The 16,085-nt window shown below is 39.6% G+C and overlaps 1 protein-coding gene across 1 annotated transcript in view; it reads right to left on the bottom strand.

Moving 5' to 3' along the window:
- The window catches only part of LOC142074848 (synaptic vesicle glycoprotein 2C-like), a 139,736-nt gene that overhangs the window by 98,181 nt on the left and 25,470 nt on the right, over nucleotides 1-16,085 (bottom strand). Inside the window, exon 2 of the mRNA XM_075135749.1 lies at nucleotides 2,257-2,437. Coding sequence (XP_074991850.1) covers nucleotides 2,257-2,437 — 181 coding nt within the window. The remainder of the gene's footprint in view (nucleotides 1-2,256; nucleotides 2,438-16,085) is intronic.

Here is a 16,085-nt window from a genome sequence, read left to right as displayed (position 1 = left end):
AGCTTTCTCTGAGAGCGAGCGAGCAGGTGAACATTCTGAAAAAGAAGGGCTCCAAACATGCAAAGTCTGGTGGAAAAACTATATTGTCACAGGCAAACAGTGAGAACAGAAAAAGGAAGAGCCTTCCCTCATCTTGAGGGTATGAAGGATGGATTCAGTTCTAGAAAACTCATGGCTTTTATGATGGCTGATATCTAGGATAAAATGCAACTCTGATACCAGCTGAAGGAGGTTCTTCTGGAGAGAAACCCTGTCTGAAGAAAACAGCAAACGTGAGCCAGCCATGAATCTTTCTCTGCAGTAATAGCTATGAGGAATGACTCTGCAGCTCATGTGTTCTTGGGTTTGTGTTGTTGTTTTTTGTTGGATTTTTTTTTAATGTAGTACATGGTGGCAAATTATCTATCATCATCTGTTCATGCAGTTCTCAGAGATGAGGTAGGAGGACTTTGGACACAGTGGGGACCCACATGGAGGTGTAAGGTATGGATATGAAAGGCCTGCTCCTTCAAAGACCATTAATCATAAGCCAGGTACACAACTGAACATGCTTCCCAATCCAGGACATACATCTATTACGAGTAAAGCTACAGGCACTGGAAAAGCTACTGCTACAGGTGAGGAGGAGACCCTGCAGGCAAGTTTGGCATGACAAACACATATTTTGCCGTATGCCCCAAGAGGGACAATCTGGGTGAAAGCCAACAGTGTCACAAACCTGTCTGCCAAAAGACAAACCTTTGTGACACAAGGGTCCAGTACTGCCCTCACGAATTGGGCAGGCTAAGCAGGAATACAAGAAGCTTCTGGACTTTGACAGGATCATGAAAGAGTGAAAGTGTCATGCAACATGATAAAAAAATTGTTTTCTCAGAACAATGGTCCATTAACCAGCCATAGAGGTACAGGAACAGAAAAATCCCTTTGTAGTGAAGACAGCTTGTAACTAGTGTCAGGACCTTGATGAAAATGCAGAACTATGGAGAGACAAAACATAGCACCTGGAACTGATAGTGGCCTATGAAATGAAAAACATGTCGAGAAGCTGGATGGGATTTTTTTGTTTTTCTAAGTTTTTGGGTTTTTTTAAAGAAGTAGAACAGTTGCCATTTCCTTTTAAACTCTTTTAGAGTCATATCTGACAATTTGGTGACAGACTGAGGAGATTCTTCTAGCAAGAGGACTCCTCACATCTCCTTCCTCTCTCCCCTTGCCCTTCTATCCCCCTTCCTAAATCAGTTTAATAGTACTTAGTGCTATGGCAATTTCTTTTTGGTATGACTGTCTAGCCCTACCCTACTTCAGACCAGTTCAAGGGGTTGCTAAAACTGCAAACATCACACAACAGTGTTAGTGTACTATAGCTACATAAACTACAGCCAACAAACCATACAAGCAATGGACTTCATGTGCACAGCTTTACAACACAACATACTGTGCTCTCAGCAGCTCCTGCCTGTTCAGCATCCTAAAGATTGATAGTGGCCTGAAATGGAATTGTAATTGGGAGTTTTGATCTGAATCAAGCAATTACCAGAAATGCTAAACTAACTGCTCTACAGAACAGAGCTCTTGATTATCCAAGGGTGCAGTAAAGGTAGAAGCTTTCTCATAGTAGTTTACTTGTGTATCTCAATCTCAGCTCATGTAAGTTTAAAATAATAAACTTAATCAACCATTACCAATATCTTAAACTTTTCCAAGAACTGAGAAGTTATTTAAATTAAAAGAAAAGTAAAGCAAAACACAGGGCCACAAACACCATTCTTCTGAAAAGAGCAACAACATTTGGCATGCTCTAGGGACCCATTTTAAATTTGACAGTCTTGACTGCAGTGGTATTATAAACAACATTATGCACACAAAGACATTAGAAACTTTACAAATATTACTGAATACTACTGAATATTACTGTACACAGTACACCTGTGAGAAGGGTTTTATTTTGCTGACTGAACAAGCAATACATAGAGAAGCTGAGGCATAAAGAAGTTAAGCAAGTTGATCAAGTTCACAAAGCAAGTCTGTTGCAAAATAAGAACAGAACTCAATCTTACAATTTGCAGTCTGTATCTTTCCCCTAAAATCATTATTCTTTCCCTTCAGGTTGTTATTTAGGAGTGTAGTAGCTACCTTGTTTAATTCTCTTGCCCCTGACACAGACTATATTCCTACGTTAAATAATGCACTTTTCCAAACAGGAAAGTTTTATTAACACACAGAATTGTAGAAATTAGCAAAACCAGAGGAGCTTACCCAAATCCAGAAAACAAGCGACAGAAGAGGAAGAAGCCATAGCCCTGGACAAATGATGAAAGGAAGGCAAAGAATCCATTGACAGACATGCATATCAGGAGTGACTGTCTCCTTCCCACCTTGTCTGCCAAGCCTCCCCAGAAGAACGCCCCCACCATCATCCCAAGGTACACTATGCTACCTGCAATACACAAAAAAGATGTTGCTTTGTGAGCTACATAACTGACCACAGTTGACCACACCGAAAATAATCACATGTACTTGAGTGATTTGCTTTCAGCGATCTTCTGTGTTTACAAAATAGCATAGAGATTATTTTCTCCTTTCTCAGTTAGTAGAAATTGTATGCATAGCTTTGCAAATGTACCTAGGGAGAAAAGATTTCCTATTGTGTCTGTGTCATCTGTTAACAGACACATTGAAGCTTAATGTAATTATTAAATGAAGTGCCTCTAGATAAAACAATTAAAATACAGGCAAATAAGACTGAATGGGAGAAAGAATGCCACCATTTCCTCAGTAATAAACTGCATTCATGTTAAATACTGCAAAAATTAAAACTTCCCCTACAGAAACAAATTGTCTGAACATCTCTAGAATATGAGCAGTCCTGGGATTAATCACTGGGAGTGAGATGTGCTAAGTCTAAAGAAAGCTGATTATGAAACAACAGACACTTTCCATTTGAGATCTACAGAGTCAAAGATGTCCAGGTTGATTGTTTTTTTTCTCCCTCCTGCTTCAGTGTAATGCTTTATTTTAAAAGGTATTGTCCTGTATACAAAGAAAAGCACTTGAACAGTTTTGTTTGCAAAGAATTTTGAACAGATACATTACAGTTTATCTGAATACATTAAAATGAGATGGGGAAAAATTAATTTGGGTTGTTTTTTTTAAAGTTAATGATTTTTTCAAAGTAAAGTACTTTCCCACAGAAAGATAAGTTGAAATATTTAACACACTGACCATTCACATCTTATCATATTGTACATTATTTCCTTTCCAGGGACAAACCCTCTGTGGGACACTTGGCAAAGATGCACAACACATTGAGCAGACTGTCAGAAGCAAAAATAGTTCCCAAGCTTTGGACAGACCCAACCAGATCTGTATTTTGTTTGATACATGTATTATTTCTTCTTCTACCTACTTTCTTATTGAGCTTCCCAGATTGGGTTTTATCTATCTAGCAGTTGCTACCATCTTGCAAGTCTACTACAGAGCAGGATTTAAATATAGAGTAGCTGGAAGCAGTTAAAATATTAACAAGCCTTGTCCCGTGTCTTTTTTCGATCAGCCACAAGTACTGACAAATTCCTCAGCAACTCTGCTGGGCTTCAGTTGCTGTTGTGTAAAATTCTGGCCTCCAAAAGAATCACCTCTGCCCTGCAGAAGGTAGTGAGAGAAGGGGCTAAGGGAATTTTAGTAGTTGAATGATAGATAGTAGTTAAAGGATTGAATTAGTAGGTAAAGTTTGATACGTTGTTAACTATTGTGCAAATTAACTGTGACTCCTCACAAGGACAGTTCCTGATAAGAACTAAGAACTTGCCTTAAGAAACCAGCTAAAACCGACCCTACGGTTTGGGCAAGAGCCAAGGAACAACTGAGCCTGCGCAAGAACAAAAGGTTACTAGCGGTGACGAAGAGGAACCACTAACCTTCATCCCACGACCCCCGACGACCACCACCAGGAGGCAATGCGCAAGTGCGGATGGGAGGGGCTCATGGAAATAACGTCTTGGAACTCATTTTAATACGAAGCGGGGACAGGTCATGCATATGTATAGGTGTATTGCGAAACTTTATGTATATACAACACTTCGCTGTATATATTTCTGGCAAGTACCGTGTTGGGGCGCGCACGACTTTGGTGGGACTACCCCCCGTGCTGCCCAGCGCTGAATAAACATACCTACTTTACAATCTTATAGATTGTGGAGTCCGTTTTCCGCAAGTCAGTAGTTGGAAGGGAAAGAAAGCTGAAAAAATAATTAAATGCTTGGGCTTGGTTAACTGAATATTAACATAGAGGTCACTCATCAGTATTTCCATGCTTGGAATTCCATATGTTAACATCTGAAGTGCAGACATCTGCAGGGTCTCATGCACCACAAAAATGTCCCTGTTCCCCCTCATGTTTTGTACAGTTTCCACTGTGCTGCTTCCTTACGAGACATCGTTTTAAAACATTTCATATAACACTGTCCTGGTTCTGGCTGGGACAGAGTTAACTTTCTTCCCAGTAGCTTGGGGGGTGTGCTGTGTTTTGGGTTTAGTGTGAAAGGAGGGTTGATGGCCCATTGATGCTCTGGTTGTTGCTGGGTGGTGCTTGCACCGGGGAGGGTGAGCACAGCCGGGGTGGTGGACCCAGCTGGCCAATGGGGTATTCTATACCATGTGACATCATGCTCAGTATAAAAACCAGGGGTGTGGGGGGGCTCGCCCCCCGTTCGTGACACGCGGTCGGCGGTCGGTGAGCAGTTGCATTGTGCATCGCCTGCTTTGTGTATTCTGTTATTGTTGTTGTTCTCATTGTTATTATTACTGTTCTACTTCGTTTTATTTCAATTATTAAACTGTTTTTATCTCAACCTGGGAGTTTTCCTACTTGTGCCCTCCCGATTCTCTCCCCTATCCCACCGGAGTTGGAGGGTGAGCGAGCAGCTGCGTGGGGTTTATTTGCTGGCTGGGGTTAAACCATGACAAACACACATCATGTTAAACGTATATTAGCAAGATAGAGAGTTATATCTCGGTTAGGTGAGTATGCTGTTTCTATTGCGTTTATCACAATTAAACACCTGTGTGTACTTTCACATTGGATGCCTCAGTGATATACAAATGTTGGACCACAATCCCTGAAGGCTTTCTTACATTTTAGAATTTTTTTAATAAAAATGATGTTATTTATATTTCAAATATTGAATAGAAAACAATAATATGAAGATGATCAGTATCCATCAGTTGTTTGTAAATTCAAGGTCCCTACAGAGTAACTACTGAATTTAAGAATAGGATGATAAAAGTTAATGCGACCTATTTGTAGCTTAGCAACTTAGATAAGATAGATGCTGTTGTAAACACACTGAAGAATAAGGCAAGACGCTGCAACCTTGGTGCAAGCAAGAATTGCATAGATAACAGGAACTCCATTGTCTACAAGAAGCAGTCATCTGGCTGAGACCGGGTTTTATGATTTGGAACTCAGCCAACTCAGCATTCTGGGCCAAAGTTGAAAATACGTGGTGAAGACGACTGTGAGCCTTCATCCAAAAGACCCCAACAGATGACCACCCGATGGCAGTGCGCAAGCGCCAGAAGGAGGAGATTTATGATACTGAGTACCTGAGGATGACATCATAGTCACGCCTATTAATTGTAACCCAACCTACCGTAATGAATATGCATGTTTTGTGTAATAAATGGATGCTTGTTTCATGATCCGGTGTGCAAGTTAGGAGGAGCGATCCCCCTTGCACCCGGCGCCGTAATAAACATACCTGCTTTATAACTCTTTGTGAGTTGTAGAGTTTGTTTCCACACATCACTACCATCTGATGTTGTTTCTGACCAAATTTCTATCTTTTGTATTTTTTTCATTCAGACAACTTCTGAAACCAAAGAGCAGTGCTTCCACCAGGTACAATGTAAACCCATATATATATATATGTATATATACACCTTGTATACAGAAGCAGTAACTAGAGCAGATTATTCTTGTTGGTCCATTCCTATCTCAACTTCCTTATTGAAAAGAAAGCAGCCTATAACAATCTCTGGTTCAAATAATGAATTCCACATGCTCAGTTATCTGGACCAAAAGAATATCTGTCAGTCCTCATCCTGGGCAATCTGAAGTAAAGGAAAACAGCTATCTCCTTTGCCATTGATTGTGACCAATACCAGCAAATCAATCTTTTCAGCAGCTGCCTTTTTAGCCAACAGAAAATAAGAACAGAATATTTCTAGACTGTCTTCTCCTTGAGTCCCTAAGGACAGGATGACAGATCCATTGTTGCTCATCACAGGAGCATTAACTATCTCTTTACCTAAGTAAGACCAACAAGCTCCTTAAGAACAACAGTTAAATGTCTTCTCAAACACCTTTTGTCAATGGACATTTTCTAGCTATTACTGGGATCTTAGTCTTTCATCAAAGGATATTGATGAGAATGTAGGTAAATCCAGAATTTGCAGAAGTCCTAAGATATCTTTGTTCTCTTTCTTCTTAGCCCAGGAAGGGCACAGACACTACAATATTCTCTTTGGTTTAGAGGTGTTTAGCAACAGATCTTTATCAGGTAGCTCCTTCATTCTGATCAGAAATTTTTATTCCAATACTTGGGATTTTCCTGAGAGCACACACACACAGAGATCTCTTAAATTTTCTGGTACTAAAGAGACAAAGCTTGGTGAGTGGCTTGGCATATTCACTCAGCCTGCTTTAAGATCTCTCCTGTGGGCAAGGTTACTGCACCACACTTCAGGTAGACCAGTACTCACAAGCAGTTTGGAAACTCCATCCAGCAGAGCTGGCATTTACTTGTCAATGTTAGTTGAAATATCTTAGCAAAAATAGTTCAATAGCTGCATTGCCAGCAGATTGATTTCAAAAAGGCAACTAAAATGGTTAATTTTTACTCTTAAAGCAAAATTCTTTACTACTGTATATGACATACATAAATGTTGGGCTTTCCCAGTCAACACTCTAATATTAGAAATACTCACAGAAGCCCAGTCAAATATTTTGACATTTCTTTATATAGATAACTTTGAAATATTTTATGCAAATAATCTTAATTTTACCAAGTAGCTACTTTCCTTGTGATGCATAGAAATATCAAAACACACTGAACAACAAAAGAAAAAAGTTCCCAAATCTTGAGAGTTTAAAAACATTAACCTTTCTTTTTGATTAAAAGTCCTTTGGTCATCGTACTGTGCTTTGGCCTCTCTTATACCCATATAATTCTCCTGAAGAGCATTCAAAAGATAGCTGCTAAAATAATATTCTCCTCCTATCAATAAACTGCTATAAATAAGCCGCTCTCTGAGCTCCACCATTAGCTCATTCTTTCCCATCATATTAACTTTGAATTTTTTCCTAAATGCCTTGCAGATCCTCCACAATCCCTCTCCCCCACTGTGCTGGTTTTGGCTGGGATAGAGTTAATTTTCTTCATAGAAGCTAGTATGGGGCTATGTTTTGGATTTGTGCTGGAAACAGTGTTGATAACACAGGGATGTTTTAGATATTGCTGAGCAGTGCTTACACAGAGTCAAGGCCTTTTCTGCTTCTCACACCACCCCACCAGCGAGTAGGCTGGGGGTGCCCAAGAAGTTGGGAGGGGACACAGCTGGGACAGCTGACCCCAACTGACCAAAGGGATATTCCACACCATATGACGTCATGCTCAGCATATAAAGCTGAGGGAAGAAGAAGGAAGGGGGGACGTTCGGAGTGATGGTGTTTGTCTTCCCAAGTAACCGTTACGCATGATGGAGCCCTGCTTTCCTGGAGATGGCTGAACACCTGCCTGCCAATGGGAAGTAGTGAATGAATTCCTTGTTTTGCTTTGCTTGCGTGCGTGGCTTTTGCTTTCCCTATTAAACTGTCTTTATCTCAACCCACGAGTTTTCTCACTTTTACCCTTCTGATTCTCTCCCCCATCCCACCGTGGGGGAGTGAGTGAGTGGCTGTGTGGTGCTTAGTTGCTGGCTGGGGTTAAACCACGACACCCACCAAAGATCTGTATCCCTTCCACCTTGAACCTACTGCAGCTACCAATGATACCTGTTTCAGTGTATTTTCCTGTCGTCTTTTTCATATTTTCTGTCTCTCTTTATACAGAACATACCTCTTGCCCACAGCCCATAAAGGTAGTCCCCTTCCTCTCAACTTTCAAATCATTCCTTAAGACCTTTCCCCCCCCCAGCAATATTCACAATAAGCCATAAAAGTGACAAATGGCGAAGGAGAACTCTAACTATGAACAGGTGAAATAGCTGAACAACCACCTAACAAACGCAGGTTAACTTTGCATTTGCACCTAACCAATGACATCAGATTATCATTTTACCCTTCATCATCCCTTCCTTTCCAACCTTTGTAGCTCGTTTATCATGTCATGCCACTTGTCAGAACATAAATCTCGTGGGGAAAATGCTGCAATTATTTTTTTGTACACCTTCCATAAAATCACAAATTACATTTTGCATACTGCAAAATACTTTGCATTTTGCATAATTTTAAATATGTAAAAATTAAATATCCTGATGTTGGTCAGACCTTGTTCCCTTTTCTCATTACCTTTAAACAATGGTCATCAAAACAGTAATTGTATGGGTATACATATATGTATATATATTTTAATCTAGCGTGTCGTCCTGAAGGTGGTACTCCCTTTTTGAGAAGATACTACTGTTCACAAAACTGGCTGCTTTCCTTTTTCTTTTTGGTACACCCTACTTGTGCCTCTGAAGAAGTTAGCTCATATAGCACAAGGCACACACTGATTTCACATCCAGCATGATCCCAGAAACATTTAAAAAAAGTTAAAGTTTATTTTAAAATACCAAGACTACTAATGATGTCTGTAACATAAGTCTTTGATTTCCCCCGGGAAGTAATGTGCAATCTCAAACTCTGTCATTTGTCGGAAAGTTGCTGAGAAGAGGCAAGTGACAGCTGAAAAGAAACTCACACCATGCTAAAATGAATATTCTCTTCTATTGCTCTTTTATCAAGTTTTAACAACCTGTATCTTCTTTCCACAACAGAAATTCTACATACTTCAGTGATTTTTCCCATTGTACAAATGTACAAAATACTTGATTGCATCCTCTTCAGATGAGGGGAGCCGAGTTTGGAATTGGTTTACACCATGTGCACACTTTGGCTACCAGGTGGCTAGATTGTAAGGTTTAGCTGTTGCTAGCAACCTGAAAGATGCTGTGTGCACATCCTTTTAAAAACAAAGCAGCCAACCAAGAAATCCCTCAGTGTCCAAACCCTAGTTATAGGCAATTTAAGCAATGGGATAAGAATACATGTATGATCCATCACTGAGGTTCAGTTAAACAGTATTATACTCCTTGTGCTGCCATAACTTTATTACTTGTGACTGGCTGTTGCAATGCATATCCTGATATCTAAATGATAGCCAAACCCTTCTGAAAAATCAGTCTGTAAGTATACACTTCATTGGGCGAAAAGAAAGCAATAAAATTAAAGACAGACTTCCTTGCAACAGAGAGACTCAGGCTATGGGACTCACTGATGGTTGTCTTTTGCTTTAACACGCCTATTATAAAGTAGATATAAAACTAGTCTGAAGTTGTTTTTTCCTGTTGTGTTGTTTAGGCCATTTGTCTGAGTGAGGAACGCATTTCATAGAACTGGAAAAAGTACTCTCATTAAAAAAATTACTCTAAAAATAAGATTAAAAGATTATTTGTATTTTGGAAAACGAGATTATAAATGCAGACCTAAGACAGCTCCAACAGGAGAAAAACTCCTTTCATAAGATTATACTGTACTTTAATCAGTGTTTTATTTATTTGTACTGGGATCTTCCTATATGATATTGTTTAGAATATAACAATTCATAGTGAAGAACTCCAATGCCTATGAGCATCATAACAAGTAAGAATATCCATTTATCTTTGTTTTAACCCTGATAAACAGCATATTCAGAGTTTAAAGATGATAATCTTTTACAACTATACTTAATTATTATCTGTCATTAGTTTCTTTGATCAGAAAAGACTTTGAACAGAATTGCAACCCATGCAACAACTAACTTCAGTCAAACAGAATGTCTAATTAAATTGTTCATAATAGGAGGTAATTAAAGCAAACACTTTTCCATTAAGAAGACAAATATAAGAAAACTGTAATAACTCCAGAACTGGCAGAAGAACTCCGTTTTCTAAAGCCATTGTCTTTGGATGTCTAAAACCATCTGTGTAGTCAGAATATTAGATCTTCAGTTCTTATTTGTTATATTATGCCATTCACCTCAGAGGTACTAACACTCAAACATTCTTACATAAAGAACTGCCACAAATGAATATTCCTACATAACAACCATTTCTTCTTTTCTCTAAACAGTGCTTGAAGAGGTGGAACAACAAACTGTATATTTATGGAATGGTAAATTTTTAAGGTGTAGATCTAAATGGTTAAAGGAGTAAAACATTAATTGTTCAGCCATCTGAAAAAGATGATAGGGACTGCTTTCCAACAAATGTGTGAGCCAGCAACCATATTAATTAAAATTAAAATTTTGCATGAGTCTTTGCAAGTTCAAGACTTCTCTAGCCATAGATTTCCTTTATCCAAATGCTAGCTGTTTCCCACAGCAATCATTTTGTCTTAACTTCAGATGTTAAATGATTGCTCTTACCTAATAATATGCAATATATGCAAATCCCCAAATGCCACAGCATATCAGGTTCTTTTTCTATTTACTCTTCAGACTATCCACTCCTCCTGCATTCCCTTTCAGGACAGCTGCAGACAGACTTCAATCTGCAATTTCATACTCTCTAGTGCAGATGCTTAGTTACACATTCATTTTGAAGCTTTTTGCTTTTCTACTTAATATATATTTACAAACAGTCAAGTTTTTCTTACTGTTACATTATTAGAATTATTTTTATCAATGATGGTGGTAATAGGGTTTATGTGTTTAAATACATGAAAGGTATAAAGCTATTTTAAAATGAACGCTGAAGCTCTTCAGTCTCAGTATAAAAGTTTGTATAGTTTGTATAGTGTCTATCACACTGCAGTGATTCTTGGACCTTCAAGTGTGACTTGCAACTGAGTAACCTGTATGCTTAGTTCTCTAATAGTAATAATTGCTAAGAGGCAAGTCTTTGCATGACAGACCATTTAGCTTTTGCACATTTTTTAGCTGCTTAGTGCACAAGACATTCTGGATATCCTTCACAGGCAGTAAAAAAGGACAACTTTATCTCCATAATAACTAAAGAAAGATATAAATTCACACTCATTGAGAGGAAGGAAGATACTGAATCCCAGTGAGATCAGTGAAAAAAAGACAACCTCATCTCCTCTTCTGAAACATTCTGAGCAATACAGAAATGTTAATGTTTTCATGAAGGGAAGAAAACTAAAAAACATTGTTTCAATCCAAATAAATTTTTAAAAATATTTATTAATTTCTAAAAGTCTATTTCCCTAGTATTTACATAGGAAAATAACTCAGGGAAATGCTCTGATGTAAAGGCCACCAAAAATACATAGTATATAATTCATAGCTCAAATTGATCAAATAAAAACAATACAACAAATAGTCCCTCTACTCCATCAACAGAAAGAAGAAAACAAGCACAGACTACCTCCTTATACCGCTTTCAAACATACCTACAAAACATCTGATGACATTCAATCTGATACCAATCCAGAAACTTCACATAAATAGAAATCAAGTGAACGTATCTGGTTCTCAGACAAAATGATCCTGTTATCAGACAATACTGATGAACTGCAATATTTGATAGAGGAACTCAACCATGAAAGTCAGGAAAATGGGACTGAAAGCAAAGCTGAGCAAAAGCAAGATCACATTCAGTTGACCAGCGTAGATGGGAAAGAGAAAGTAACTCAACAGTTCTATGTGCAAAGCTTTAAGATAATGTGTGTTTTTAAGATAATAGGGGAAAAATCATGATCAGCAACACAGCTCAAACAACACAGGTTTGTAATAGTATGACAGGCATAATTTGATGATTGATTTAGTCAAAGGAAAACTGTCGTGAGGTAGCCAAGTACTGTACCTCTGTTGTCCCTCAAGCGGGGTTCATTACCCGGTGTGCAATGAGCCAATCCCACACACAGAGCCGAGATATTTGTTTATTTCATGTCTCGCAGAAATGGGTGCTAGGTGGTAACTCCACAAAGCTAGCACAGCTCAGTTAACACACGGTAAGCATTTTATACATTCCGAGCAACAGTTATCAGTACTTTTTACATTTACAGTTAGTCACCCTTACTTCTATTGGTCCTTGTATGCCTCATCTTCACTTAAAGTCACACTGTCCTTTCTTTTTACTGCGCATATTCAGTGGGGAAGGGGCTTTGTTGGGTAGGGGGCTTTCCTGCCCAGGGGTGGGTTTTTTACTATGCTAATTAGAATAGGTCAGAATAAGTCAGACTACTCTAGAGGAATTTGCTGGGCTTTCGTAAACAACGGGGTTAATAGGTAGCTCTTATCTAGTTTCAAGGATGTACCTCCTCATTTATCTCACCAGAGCCTTCCTGGGATTCATCATCCTTGGTGCATCTAATCCCTAAGATAAACAATGTCAATGTAACCTAAAAGCTAACTATTTGATTAGACTACACCTCTAAAAAGAAGCCTCACAAATACTAAACAAAGATAGAGCCTAGAAAAAGTACAAAATATTAAATGGAAATTTAAAAAAACAACAAACACATTTTTTCCATATTTTTAACCTTTCAAAAGGATCAAGTCCAAATTTTCCAGAGAACTGAATTCAAAAAGGGAAGTAGATGTAGAAGCCCACTAAGGAACCTCCAAAATGGAAGACAACTGAAACTAAGTGAATGGGACTCATGGCATAGTCAGAAAGCAGAAAGCACATAATGCAAGACAAAATTTGACAACAGAATTTTAGATCAACACAATTTTAGATCAACAAATGCCTACAATATATTTGTCTTGATTTAACATTGAGACCGAAGTGAACATGGTCTCACAGCATGGCTACACAAACTCATCACCCAGATGTGCTCTTACAAAGGTCAAAGTTGAGCCAGGAAGACAATTTCTTTTCCTGGGAGGAAAGAAATGAGAACAGTTCTGTCCTCTCCATGAAATTAAAAAAAAAGCAGGTTGTTCAGGAAAACAACTTGCATATATTTCCAAATCATTAATCTACTCCAGTGTGTGTCCATTCTAGGGGAAATTCCAGAGATGAAAACCCATAGCTGGAGAGGTTTGACCAAAGCTTTTCCAGTGCTATATCAGAAATACCGCTCACATGAAAGTCAAAGGGTCCCAAAACAATCATTTGCACAGATTTCATTCAGGTATTAATTTTTTTTTGTTTCCTCTGGCATGCTTGTGTTAAGTTTATGTGGCTAATATGTCTCCTTTTGATTTGTTTCCTGTAGCTCAAGTGTGAGCTTTACAACCTGAGGTGTTTGTGGTGTAAGGCTCACTTTAATTCCAAGAGGGAAAAAAATGGCATTTTGCCTCCATGTTTTCTCTCATTGGGCTTATGAGACTAATTCTGTTTTATGTAGTAAGTGCAGAACAAGATGATTTAGCTCTGGACCTTTACATTACCTGTCAAACAAAATATTTTGTTGCTTTAAGAGTATGTATGCTATTAAATCTCCTTACAGTTCCAGGGACATTCACCTTATAAGATACCTAAAATTTACACAAGCAGGTATGCTGATACATATTTTTTTAAATAATGAAATAATACTCTATCTTAACAGATGAGTTTCCTGTGTACTCAGATATTTTAATTAAAAGACTGTAATAACAAAAGCAATAACTGCTCCTGCTTTTCCTCAGATCCAAATTAGATAAATTAATAAATGCATAGAAGAAGCTCAGTAACTGCAGAGACTGTGACAGGTAATACATTACTTGCTAGGATGGGGAATTTTCTTCACAGCTGTATTTTCTGATAAGGCAGCAAAATAGAGAATATGGTAAACCAGTACCTTTGCAGTACGTTGTCATCATCACTTCTGCCTTAAGGAAGTTATCATGTCAATAATTAAGTCTTTAAAAAAGTGCAATCTACTACCAGATGCTAGCATAATTTTTATGTATTCTGTAACAGATTTCTCAGATCAGAGTTATTCCATTTCCTTCATGTCCTGGTTTCGGCTGGGATAGGGTTAAATTTCTTCCTAGTGCTGTGTTTTGGATTTAGTATGAGGAGAATGTTGATAACACACTGATGTTTTCAGTTGTTGCGAAGTACCCTCCTAGTCCAAGGACAGCTCCCATGCCTACTGACTCAGCTAGGTACACAAGATGGGAGGGAACATAATCAGGACAGCCAGCCCAGCTGGCTAATGGGGTATTCCATACCATGTGACGTCATGCTCAGTATATGAACGGTAGGCGTGATCCCAGAAGTACCGATCGCTACTTGGTTATTGGTCAGCGTGGGTGGTGAGCAATTGCATTGTGCATCACTCATTTTGTATATTCTATCATTATTTATTATCATTATTTTCCCTTTTCTGTTCTATTAAACTGTCTTTATCTCAACCCATGAGTTTTTCTCACACTTACCCTTCCGATTCTCTCCCCGTCCCATTGGGGGGTGGGGGGAGTGAGTGAGCGGCTGCGTGGTATTTGGCTGCCTGCCAGGTTAAACCACGACAGTCCTTTTTGGCGCCCAACGTGGGGCTCGAAGGGTTGAGATAACGATAGATCTGACCAAAGTGTGTTAAAGCATTCATTATATTGATTGGTCACAAAGCTGATGTATTGGCTGTCAAAGCTGCGGGGCTGGCTCTCAATGTTGGGTCATGTAATACCTTGTTTGCAGTATGTGTTCCCTTTTGTGCTGTTTATCATCAGTCAGAACTGGGCCAAGATTACCATTTTGCTGCTGTTTTATGAGGTGATAAGATCATTGGTCGTAAGTCTAATCTGGTATCTGGACTCGGCACTGCCATCATTTCCGTACCTCGGGAACCACCTCTTAGAAATTATTAGTAATTACACTTTTTTCTCCTCGGAGAATGAATTTAAGGGGGAGACAGGATGGGACACTTTCTCCCACTTGTTCATCTTCCCTTCCAAATCGTCAGAAACTCCTTTTTCTTCTATCCTCTTCACGAAGATGTCCACAATATTCCCTGAGAATTTTGAATATCCTTGGGATGTTCAAACAAGCATGTTCATATTGCTATGTATCCTGAATGTAGTTCAGGCCTTGTCTAGGGTTAAACAACTATTCAGGAATACTGTCCACAGATCAACCCTCAGGAACAAGAAAAGAGGGAGGGCAAACGGCGGTGCCTCATTTGGGCGGGCGGAGTGGCAGGTCCTGGGGGCGGCGGGCAGCGGGAGATCAACCCTGGCAATAGATACGGTGGCTACTCAAAACCCCACAACAGGCACTGCGGCTACTCCAACCCCCACGACAACCCCTGTGGCTACTCAAACCCCGGCAACAGTCACCGTAGCTTCTCCAACCCCTGCGACAGGCACTGCAGCCACTCAAACTCCGGCAACAGGCACTACAGTTACTCCAATCCCCGCGACAGGCACTGCAGCTACCCAAACCCCAGCAACAGGCACTACAGCTGAACCAGAGGACCAACCCTTGCTGGTATCCGTTGCCCCTGTACAGAAGAGGGAATCTTGGAAGCAGAAGTCAGGTCGTTTAGAAAGGGATGATGAAAGAGCAGGGCCATCACGAGGAGAGGAGGAGGAAGAGGAAGAACTCATAAACGAGACGGAAACCACCTGATCCCTATCCCTGAGTGAGCTGCGAGATATGCGGAAAGATTTCAGCCATCGTCCAGGCGAGCATATTGTTACCTGGCTGCTCCGATGCTGGGATAATGGGGCCAGTAGCCTGGAATTAGAGGGGAAAGAAGCCAAACAGCTGGGATCCCTTGCTAGGGAAGGAGGCATTGACAAAGCAATTGGAAGAGGGACACAGGCCCTCAGCCTCTGGAGGCGACTGCTGTCAGGCGTGAAGGAAAGGTATCCCTTCAAGGAAGATGTTATATATCACCCAGGCAAATGGACCACTATGGAGAAAGGTATCCAATACCTGAGAGAACTAGG

The sequence above is a fragment of the Calonectris borealis genome, chromosome W (genome assembly GCF_964195595.1).
Source record: "Calonectris borealis chromosome W, bCalBor7.hap1.2, whole genome shotgun sequence".
Taxonomy (NCBI): Eukaryota; Metazoa; Chordata; class Aves; order Procellariiformes; family Procellariidae; genus Calonectris; species Calonectris borealis.
The sequence above is the reverse complement of the archived record's forward strand: the minus strand, read 5'-3'. Positions and strand labels throughout refer to the sequence as shown.